An 11,058-nucleotide genomic window follows, 5' to 3' on the forward strand; every position below is an offset into this window, starting at 1 on the left:
GTGGGTCCTCATGCTGGACTGGACAGAGGACCACGAATGGGGCCATGCAGGCAGAACCTCAAGAAGCAGCTGGGTGCGGGCCAAGCCATAGTCATCGGCGGGACAGGCTGAGAGATGCGAAGGAAGGGGTGGAGAGCTGGGGCTGGGTGTGCTTCCTGCCCCGGGATCTGGCGACCCGCCCCTGCTCCCGCCCTGGCGGCCAGGCAGGCGCTGGACGGCCCCTCCTGCCTCGGCCAGCCGCCCAATCAGCAGGCGCCCCCCGCCCGGCCCGCCCCCTCCCCCTCTGGTGACAGAAAGTCGGCCCAGCAGATGAGGAAGTGGCCGGCAGGCGGCCCTGGGGACTTCTCTCCGGTCCTGATCCCTTTGAACCCTTCACTGCTGCCCGCCTGGCTCCCACTGGTGAGTGTGTACCTTCCATGGCTCCCCACGTGCCAGCGCCCCCTGCCTGGCTGGCCAGGCTAGCCCTGCCCTGCCCTGCCCGCCCTGCCCTGCCCTGCCCAGGCTGTGGGCGAGGCTGTTCCTGGGGCGAGTGAGTGGGAGGTCCCAGCTACTGGGGCTGGGCCTGCCCACACGATCCCTCCCCGGCACCTTGGCCCCTGACCCCCATTTGCTCACACCTAGTTCTTTTCCAGCACCTCCTGGCCTTCCTCCCTTTTGCCCCCTCCTCTCTTTCCTCTTCCTGCCCCTTGCCGGTGCCCTTTCTCCTTTCCATCCATCTTAAGGGAACTGGCTCTGTTCCACCGCGGGAGGGGGGTGGTGCGCACCCAGGTTCCCCTCAAACTTAGGGAGAGATCCTCCTTAGAAGTCTGGACTCCCTGCTGTCCTCGGGGTCACTGTGTATCTCCCGGTGTAAGTGGTGGTGAAGGGCGAGTGAATTGGAGGAGGTGGTGGAGGGAGATAAGGAACTGGCAAGTTCACATGTGTCAGAGAGGAACTGTGTGAGAGCACATGCCTAAGTGCTAGGCCCCACTCCAACATAAGCCACCAACAAAAGTCTAACTGTAGGAAGAAATGAGTGTCACTCAGCAAGAGCTCTGTGTACAGGAGGGAGGTGTGGGGGAAGGTGTTCCCATGCCTGGTCAGCTGTATGTGCCGCGGTTAATGCAATCCCTGACAGGTGTTAAGTTTAGGAGCCTGGCATGTCCGAGTCCAGTAGGGAGGCCTGTTTGGGTGGTGTGGTCAGAAAGATATGCCTGGACTGTTTGTGGATGTATGCAAGCTAGCTCCTGGCACGGTGTGCATGTCTCTGGGGGTGGTTGAGAGCGGTGTGATGAAGGTACATATTACTGTGTGAGAGCGCGGATGTGGATGGTAGAACTCGAGCCCCAAGGCAGGAGATTGATGGAGAGCACCTGGAGCACTCCGCTTGTTGGGCAATTGCCGGAGCACGCTGGGGCAAAGTCCTGGGCTCTCCTGGGTCTAGGCTAAGTTTTTGTATCCCTATAAACTTTCCCTTGACATTCCAACTTTGAGGAAGAGGGGACCTAGCCCACGAGGCTCCCTTGCAGGGGAGGGAAAGATTCCTGAGGCCTCCCCCAGTCCCCACCTCCTCACATACCACTGGCGTCCTTACCCCTCCCTGGTAGGGAAGGGTGATGCCCATTCTGAAGTAGGACAAACTGAGAATTCATGGCTGGTTTGGGAGAGAATGCTGGGTGTGGATTTTTAGCAGTTCTGGCTTTGGCCAGACATCCCGGCCAGAAGTTTCTGGAGAACTTACAAACTTACCTTATCTGGCTGGTCAGAGGTGGTGCGGCTGGGGCTCACTTGGCTTTCTCAATTCTGGTGGGTCCTGCTCCTCTAGGCATTGACCTGTGGCCTGGACCCACCCTCCACCCCATGCCCAATGTAGCGGGGGCGGGAAGAGGGCGGGGCTGCTACAAGATCTAGTCAGACAGGTGGAGCCGCCAGGGCAGGAGTCTCAAAGAGCCAGGCTCCTGGAGTGGAAGAGAGAGAGAGAGAGGCAGAATTTGCCCGTGAGAAGAAGGGAGGAAAGAGGCTGGAAGTGAAGCACTGGAAGAAGGCAGGAGGCTGGAGGTGAGAGCCTGGGAGGCAAAGGGGAAGCCCAGGGACACTGGTGTTCACCACGGGAGAAGTGGAACCCTAGGTTTGTCAAGGTACTAGAGGGAACAGAGGCAGGACCATGGAGGTGGGAGTCCCGGCAGGGGACAGAGGGGCGACGAGAGTCTTGGGAAAGGGCCAGAGGTGCTTTACCTGGGAGAAGGGGGTATGAGAGGAGTGGCTGAAGGGGAGACTCTCTGGAGAGAAGAGTGTCTCTCAAAGCTGAGAGATGAGACTGCTTGCCAGAAAGGTTGAGGAAGTTCACTGGGAAGATGAACTGTGTTGTGAGGAGAAAGGCTCCAGGGACCTGGAAGGCAGGTCTCAGAGGGAAGGAGGGAGGCAGGGAAGGGTGGGACAGCTCCATCCGGGCAGGTAGGATGCAGCCGATGCTCCAACCAGACTGTCTTTTCTCCCAGTGTACCCCTGCTCACCATGGTCAGGATCCGACCTGGGGCCTTGTGCATGCTAGGAAAACACTTTACCACTGAGCTGGCTTCAGAGCCCTATCCTTTTGTCAGTGAGGCAGCATATGTCTGATGCTGGTCTTGTCCTGTGGGCCACATGTGTGAAAGGGGGCCGTGCAGTGGTCCCTGCCTGATACCTCCTCTCCATCCCTCCTTAGAATCCTTAGCCAGGATGGAGGCCGTTGTGAACTCGTACCAGGAGCTGATGAAGCTTGCAGGTAAGCTGCTGTCTATAGCCCTGCCTTCCTTCCCTTCTTCCCTGGGATTCCAGGATCTAGGGTTATGGACTCCTTATGACTCCTTGTGACCTGGCTCAAGTCTAGACCTGGGAAGGCTCTTAAACCCTGTGACCCTCACTCCTTTGACATTCTATTCACAGATCCCCGGATCCAAAACTACCCTCTGATGGGGTCCCCCTTGCTAATAACATCCATCCTTCTGACCTATGTGTACTTCGTCCTATCACTCGGGCCTCGAATCATGGCTAATCGGAAGCCCTTCCAACTTCGAGGCTTCATGATTGTCTACAATTTCTCACTGGTGATACTCTCGCTCTACATTGTCTATGAGGTAGGCTGGAAGGCCTAGGCGGTAGCTTCTGTGGCAGGTTAAGAGTTAGGGTACAGGGCCTGGGCCAGAGCATGGCAATATCTGTTGCAGAGGTTCAGTGAAGGGGAGGGGTTGCAGGGAGGGGAAGGGAGTCTAATCCACTCTTTTTCTTAGTTTCTGATGTCTGGTTGGCTGAGTACCTACACCTGGCGCTGTGACCCCATAGACTTTTCCAATAGCCCTGAAGCACTTCGGGTAAGTAGAGCCTTAGGTCACCATAATTATAAGCAACCTAGATAAGGGAGAGTGAGAGTTGGCCAGGTAGCAGAGGCTCTTTGGATACTGCATAACTAGTAAGATTGATCTGACTTCTCACAGATGGTTCGAGTGGCCTGGCTCTTCATGCTTTCCAAGGTCATTGAGCTGATGGACACAGTGAGTAGTCACAGCTATTAGAACCTGGGAGTGGGAAGGAGGGAAGGATGGGCAGGCAGGCAAGCGCCCCGTTCTTCTTCCCCCAGGTGATATTTATCCTCCGGAAAAAGGATGGGCAAGTGACCTTCCTGCATGTCTTCCATCACTCAGTGCTTCCCTGGAGTTGGTGGTGGGGGATAAAGGTTGCTCCAGGTGAGCAGTGAAGGCCACTGGAGGAGAGGGTGGCCACAGGGGTTGGGGAGGCTCATCTCCTGACGTCTTGTTTGCCATGCTAGGAGGAATGGGCTCCTTCCATGCCATGATAAACTCCTCTGTACACGTCGTCATGTACCTCTACTATGGGTTGTCTGCCCTTGGCCCTGTGGCCCAGCCCTACCTTTGGTGGAAGAAACATATGACTGCCATTCAGCTGGTGAGAAGCCTGTTGGGCCCAAAGCCAATCCCCCAGTCTTTCTAACTTAGCTGCTCCTTTCTACCCAGTCTCACCTCTGATCCCTGTCTTCCCCACCCTAAGCTTTTGTCTATTTCTACTCCCACCCCCACCCCCCAAACCTATTTCTGACCCTTGTCTTTTTCTATCCCAGATCCAGTTTGTCCTGGTCTCACTGCACATCAGCCAATACTACTTCATGCCCAGCTGCACCTACCAGTACCCGATCATCATCCACCTCATCTGGATGTATGGCACCATTTTCTTCATACTCTTCTCCAACTTCTGGTATCACTCTTACACCAAGGGGAAGCGGCTGCCCCGTGCAGTTCAGCAAAATGGAACTCCAGCTACCACCAAGGTCAAGGCCAACTGAGAAGCACGGCCTAGACATTGCCCACCTAAGTGCCTCAGGACCTTGGGCAACATCCACAAGTGTCCTCCCTACCTACACCCATGACCAGGGCTCTGTGGTCAGGACTGAGCAGGCGGACTGGCTCTCCCCTCCCCACAGCTGGTCTACAGGGGCCACTGTTCCCATCCTTTCTCCCAGCCAGCTCCAGGGATGTGGCCTCACTGCTGTCTGCCACCACAACTGGAGGCTGAAAGGGCTGGACACTTACTTCCCCCTCCCTGCCTTAAACTCGGGAGAGGATCACTCAGGGCTGGCCGGCACGCACCCGGGTCTTGTAGCCTTTCTCCTCACACTGAAGAGGTCAGCAATAATCTGTCACTGTGGACTCAGGCTCCTTTCTCCCTCCACATGGAAGCATGAGCTTCGGGCCAAAGGTCAGAATGGGCAGGCAGCAGGCCTGGTAGTCAGGCTGTGCGCTCACTTGTGTCTTAATTAAAGTGACAGGAAACCACTGAGATTGTGTGTGTGTAAATGAGGTTCGGGACACAGCTTTAGCTCTGGCTTGTTTACAAACAAAAGGGATAGTAGTGCATGCAGTAATTCCAGCTACTGGGGAGAGTACAGAGCAGGAAGCTCACAAGTTCAAGGTTAGCCTGGACCCTGTCTCAAAAATGAAGCTCAGTAGGGAAGGCTCTGGGTTCAGTCCCCCAAACCACAAAAATATAAAAAGAGGCAGGGGGGTTGCCAAGTCTAGCTCTAGTCAGAGTAGGGGCAGCATGTAGGAAGGATGCTGGGACATAAGAGGAAGATACGAGGAAGATATGAACTTTATTAGAAAAAAAATAAAAACAAGAAAGGAAATGGGTTTGTTCAACGGATGCCTTGGTGGATAAGGCTACTTTTAGCTACACTGGCTTTTTCCCGCTCACGCCGGAGGGCAGGGTCCAACTCAAAGCAGCGCCACAACCGTAGAGTCTCATCAGCTGCTGCTGATGCCACTGTGCCCCCATCTGGACTCATCGTAAGACCCAGGACCCGTGCTGTGTGACCTAGGGTGAGAACAGTGCATTTGAGTACATACACAGGCCTCCCTCTAACTTTGATAGTCACCTTGAAATGAAATTTGAATGCCATACACTCACCCTTTTATAATTCAGTGGTGTTACTGTATTTACCAGGTTAGGTTGTGCATTGTTATAACCAGTACCACAACATTCTAAATCTAAGCCGTTAGCCTGTTAACTCTGCATTTACCCATTTTTGTACAATCATACCTCCACCACCCTTGCCAAATCCCCAGGCGAGCCATGTTAGTCTGTTTATTCTCAATGTTTCATATGGATGGAAACATACACTATGTGGCCTTTCTGCCTGGCTTCCTATTGCCACTTACCTTTGAGCTCAGCCACCTTGGCCATGGTTGGATACTTCCATATAACCAGCTGGTTCTGGGCAAAGCCGTGACCTGAGATAAGCTCCTTATAGTGGGGAGACCAGAGGATGGAGCATACCTGTGGAAAAGGTCATCACGGACATGACACGCAGGCAGGGTTACTCAGAACCAAGTCCATTCTAGGATTAGAAACCCTATCGGGTGCTACAGATTTAACTTAATGGTCACAGTCCTCACTGAAGCCCCGAGACAAACATCCGTGGTGATGAAGATGAATCCACCAGAAGGGAAGTTCCATGTTACCCAAAGCCATCCCATAAGCAACCATCTGCCTTCAGAGCCCACACCTGCAGAGAAGGCTGAGTGAGGGGAGCAGAGGGAAACCTGGAGTATTTACAGCAAGGCACAGCAGCAGCAAGAGCCTCGAATGTTCCTTTTTTTTTTTCCCGAGACAGGGTTTCTCTGTGTAGCTCTGGCTATCCTGGAACTCACTTTGTAGATGAGGCTGGCCTTGAACTCAGAAAACCGCCTGCCTCTGCCTCCCAAGTGCTGGGATTAAAGGCCTGCGCCAACACAGCCCGGCTCTAATGTATTTGGATCTTATGCTATAGGTTGTGGGAGTCATCACAGGTTTAAGGACAGTAAGATACCACTCGAATTGCATAGAAGAAACTGGAAGTGAGAATGTGTGGGAGCCTGGGCATGGGGGTACATGCTGGTAATCTCAGCACTTGGGATGCTAAAAGCAGGATTGAGGCCAGCCAGGGCAAGACTCTGTCTCACAAGACCCTGCTTCAATAAATGAACGGATGAGTGAATGAATGGATGAATGAGAGTGCTGAGGAAGGGACAAATGTGAATGGTATTTCAAGCTAACACTGAAATATCCTGAGGAGGATGAAAGATTAGGTGACTTTTCAGATTTCTAAGCAGGTTTTGCTATCTAAAACAGTACAAGTGGAACACAGTACATCTCAGGAAGTCAAGGTGAACTGACAAGCTTAATTAGGACTATGGAGGAGGTTGATTCTTGAGGACCTAGGGTTGGAGAGAAGCCAAACTAGGAAATGGGAATGCCAATGAGGGCTGAGTCAGAAATTTAGAAATGATCAGGTATAGAGTTGGAGTAGAATTGGCTGTTCAGAAATGTCACATAGAGGAACACACCTCTGCCTGAGATAGGTTAAACCATGAATCACCACCAGTAGCCATCACAACCAAACTACCTGGGAATGCACATCCACGGCGCTCAGACAGGCCCCTGAGCAGACGTTCCAAATGCGGATGTGCCGGTCACTGGTCCCTCCTCCTGTTGCCAGGATATTGGACTGCCAGGGACACCATGCAACAGCCTGGGTGGAATGGATAAAGGCTGGGTCAGGTCAAAAGAGAGGACAGAAGCAGCTCTACGTGTAAAAGAACTGAGCTTTTCCATGCCCTCCTTTCCCTTGAAATGGCACAGAAACCTGGAATATGTATTAAAGAGCTTCTTGCACTACGGCTGGGCAGGGTTCTCATCTATTCTAATCCAACTCTGATGCCTACCACCCAGCACCTGCCCTGTAACCCGACGTCTCAGTCTTGCCTGGGCTGCTCCTGCTCCATCATCTCCTGGAGACTCCCTCACGGTGACCTCTCCCCTCTTCCCACCCACCTTAAACTCTCCTCAGCTATAGGCTGGTCAGCTCTTTATTAGCCAATCAGATGTGATAACAATTTTCAAACAACTCTAAGACAGGAGGTGCTTCAATAATCATGACAGATGCTGGAAGGCACCCAGCTCTCTGGGCACAGCAGTCATCATCTTTTATGAATACTCAGTGGATAAAACCATCTCTCAATGCTAAGTGTTACAATTAAACTCAACCCCGCCTTCTCTTCTCCTCTTAGTAGTCCCTCATTTATAGCTGAGTAAAGACCTCAGCTCAAATGCTTGCTCACCTTGACAGCACCTTGATGTTGAGTGAATGTCTGCAGGGGAACCCATCCACTTTCTCCAGGACTACTAGGCCACACGTTGACAATGTTATCATTGCCACCACTTGCCAGATGTCGTCCATCTGGGGCCCAGCGAAGCCCACATACTTCCTGGCTATGGCCACTCAGTGTGGCCACGTGGTGTTCTGCTACCCGAACATCATGGTGGTGGATGTGGCCAGACCGTGAACCACTGAGAGAAGAAAAGAGATTTAGTTTCATTTAGTTCCGGAAGGCAGAAACCTGAAAGGTTTTGCTATAGACTGGGGCAAAAAACACTGACCTGGACAGGATATAGCTGTTCCAACTGAGGGAGCTTACTCGAGCGGAGTGACTGGTCATGTTTCGAAGTCGTTTCTGCTGCTGTACATCCCATAGCTGCAGAGGAAAAGACCACAGGGTCACTGATGGAAGCTGGGCATCAACAGGCTCCCAGCAGGGCAAGCTCCTCCTTGAGCCCAGTGACCACAGAGCCACAATACAGGCACCAGACTCACCTGGACCTCAGCATTGCTGGTGCCCACAGCTAGGTAGTTGCCCTCCTTGATCCAGGCCACCGAGGATATGTAGTCCCCAGGCTGCTCCATTTGCAACAACTGCAGGATGTCACCAGAACCAGCATTCCATAAGTACACACTGTTGTCCAGTGCCACAGCCAATACATTTCCAGAGCTCCAATCTACAAGATTCAGGTCTGCCAGGGGAAGGAAGAAAACATGAGGCCCTTTGTTGGACTGGTCCATTCCTAGGCCATCTTTCTCCATCAACAAAGACGACAACAGTGCACTCACAGTAGTCATTCCGGATTTCGGGGGCATCAAGAATCCTGTCTGGCAGAGAAGGAATGTATCTGCAAGCCTTCCTGCTGGAGCCAGGCGTGGCTTTCTGACTGTAGAGTACTTTCAGGCTGTTCTGGTAGCCTGTGGCAAGAGAGTGGGTCTAGACTTGGAAACTGACACCCACCCACATGTGGAAAAGAAGCCAAGTCACACGTTTCCCCTTGGGAAGGACAGACACCAACCTCCATGATGTCACTCCTTACCTTCTGGGGCATTCTTAGGTTTGCCGCTGAGCCTGAGGATCTTGGCTTCCTCCACATCGAAACCGTTCAGGTTGAGAGACCAGGCTTTCTGATGCTCCTGAAATACTCGGCAAATGAGGGGAGGCAGACCGGTATCAGGCAGGGGACAGACACCTCAAGTCTCATGACCCCCGTGAAACCATACCTTTTTGGTGGGCGTCCCCCTGTCTTCCGGCTGGTTTTCCTTGCTTAAGAGGAAGCTGGCCACCTCCATTTGAGAAGCACTGCGTTGGGGGATATAGCGATCACCTCCAGGTTTGCTAGGGGTGGTCTGAACCTTGGAACTAGATTTGCCTGGGGCAGGGAGAGAGAAGTCAGACAGCTAGACGAGGCTCCTGGAAGGAGCATGAAGGCCGGAGTCTCAGCCATTCCAGCTCCCTCCACCCACTCACCAGGAGTTCGGCCCGGGGTCCGGCCGGCGCTGTGTGATCTGTTGGCGGCCCGCATGGGCGAGGGGGCTGGGCCTGTGGCTTCTTTTGCTTTGCGCTGCCAGCGCGCAACCGGGGCATTGGGGATGGGCGCGTCCAGTTTTAGCAGTGAGTGCAAGTCGCTCTCGAACACGAACTGCGCCATGGCACCGCTACAAGGGCGAGAGGCGACCAAGCTCGATCCTCGCCGGGCTCCTGGGCTCCGCCTGCCACAGCTCGCACCAGCCCGGCACCTCTCCGTACTCAGCTCTCCCGAACACAAATCCCCGGCTCCTCGCAGCGCGTCAGTACAACTGCCGAATGCGTCCTTTGCGGGACAAGCTAAGAGCACGCCGGACTGTAGTTCTTAAACTCTCCGCTGCTGGCGTTCATTGGCTCCTTCAAAACCCAACTGTCTTAACCGTCGTCCTTGCCGATTGGTCGGCAACACTGTAGAGGGCCGGGTCTTCCGGGAGCAAGTCTCACGAGAGTGCGACGACCAAGCGTTTGGAAGGAAATCCTGAACCCACCCCTGGGAGCCTTAGTCGGAGCGCGGAGGTGGGTCGTCCTACACAGTTACTCCTCCGGATCTGCTCTCCGCTGGGTATCTCTCTGGGTTGGCCCCGGCAGTTAGAAGATCTGGGAATCTTTGAAAGGTCACATCGAAGCCTGTGTGTGGTACTTAGGTTACACACACACACACACACACACACACACACACACACACAGAGATAAACTCAATTCGAGGACCCAGTTGGTTAGAGACGGTGGGTGGAGAGGTGGCGGTCTGAATGGGGAGGGCGCCAGAAACCCTGCTATGAAGGAAGTTTGCGGACCAGTTTTGGGTTCAGCAAACACAAAGTGAGAGGAAGCGGGGGGGGGGGTCAAAACAATGATCAGAATTCCAGCCTTTCGTCGTGAAGATTAGGTTAGGCTGTTCTTGGGGACATCTCATCCTATGGCGGACTCCCGTGGGACTTTGGATTCTTCAGAGACCTAGAGATCTCCCTGCCTCGGTTGCACATAACCTGCCAGAGCGACACCCATTTTATTTGTTTCAGACAAGGGTCTCACTATGCAGTCCGGGCTGGCCTGGAATTGACCTTGTAGAGAAAACTGCCCTGGATCTCAGAGATGCGGTGGAATTTAAGGCGTGTGCCACCACACCGGGCCAAGAACCTGGTTATGCTGATAGAAAAACCAAGGCACAATGCAAGAAATTAGCCCAAGGTCATAAAAAAAGGTTGGTAAGAATCCAGGTCTGGGGCCTGGAGAGATGGCTCAGAGCTTCTTGCTCTTCCACAGGACCAGAATTTGGTTTGTCAGGCAGCACACAATTACCTCTAACTCCATCTCCAGGGCATCGATGCCCTCTATGGAACCAGCATACAGATGGCACATTTTTATTTTATTTTTATTTTTATCCTCCCTGATAAAAATAAATTATTTTAAAGCGGAAGGGAGGTTAGAGAGATGGCTTAACTGATATCACTAGATGCTCTTCCAGATTACCTAGGGTTCAGTTCCCAGCGCCCAATATAGGTTCTCAAGCATCTATCTATTACTGTAGTCTCAGGGGATCCAGTGCTTTCCCTGGCCTCTGCCAGCATTAGGTGTACATGAGGTACACAGACATAGATGTAGGCAAAACACATACACACTTAAAAAAAAAAAAAGTTGCCCTTTGATCTCCACACCCACAGTGCACCTCTTCCTTCTGGTGACAATAAAAACATTAAAAACAAAACAAAAACCCAAGCTGGGCAGTGGTGGCGAACACCTTTAATCCCAGGACTTGGGAGGCAGAGGCAGGCAAATTTCAGAGTTCAAGGCCAGCTTGGTCTACAGTGAGTTCCAGGACATCCAGGGCTATACAGAGAAATCCTGTCTTGGAAAAACCAAAAAA

General features: G+C 53.0%; 2 protein-coding genes across 3 annotated transcripts; one reads left to right on the forward strand and one right to left on the reverse strand.

Annotated features, from left to right (window-relative positions):
- Window positions 1–276: 276 nt before the first annotated feature.
- Window positions 277–5,155, forward strand: Elovl1 (ELOVL fatty acid elongase 1). 2 transcript variants are annotated; one of them, XM_021199519.1, is made up of 8 exons: window positions 277–399; window positions 2,684–2,743; window positions 2,905–3,095; window positions 3,249–3,329; window positions 3,453–3,509; window positions 3,596–3,701; window positions 3,785–3,921; window positions 4,094–5,155. In XM_021199519.1, the coding sequence occupies exons 2-8, from the start codon at window positions 2,698–2,700 to the stop codon at window positions 4,313–4,315; spliced, it is 840 nt and encodes a 279-aa protein (XP_021055178.1). In that variant the 5' UTR covers window positions 277–399; window positions 2,684–2,697; the 3' UTR covers window positions 4,316–5,155. The 2 variants fall into 2 exon arrangements, with proteins under 2 accessions (XP_021055178.1, XP_029395475.1); XM_029539615.1 differs by lacking the exon at window positions 277–399 and adding an exon at window positions 1,762–2,037 and having other exon boundaries at window positions 4,094–4,809.
- Cdc20 (cell division cycle 20) lies at window positions 5,108–9,546 on the reverse strand. The gene is made up of 10 exons (XM_021199518.1): window positions 9,138–9,546; window positions 8,891–9,039; window positions 8,707–8,803; window positions 8,456–8,584; window positions 8,162–8,358; window positions 7,948–8,042; window positions 7,629–7,857; window positions 6,914–7,039; window positions 5,688–5,805; window positions 5,108–5,343 (listed from the first exon to the last, which is right to left on the reverse strand). The coding sequence occupies exons 1-10, from the start codon at window positions 9,316–9,318 to the stop codon at window positions 5,165–5,167; spliced, it is 1,500 nt and encodes a 499-aa protein (XP_021055177.1). The 5' UTR covers window positions 9,319–9,546; the 3' UTR covers window positions 5,108–5,164.
- Between the last annotated feature and the right edge of the window lie 1,512 nt (window positions 9,547–11,058).

This window comes from Mus pahari, chromosome 6 (genome assembly GCF_900095145.1).
Source record: "Mus pahari chromosome 6, PAHARI_EIJ_v1.1, whole genome shotgun sequence".
NCBI classification, from domain to species: Eukaryota; Metazoa; Chordata; class Mammalia; order Rodentia; family Muridae; genus Mus; species Mus pahari.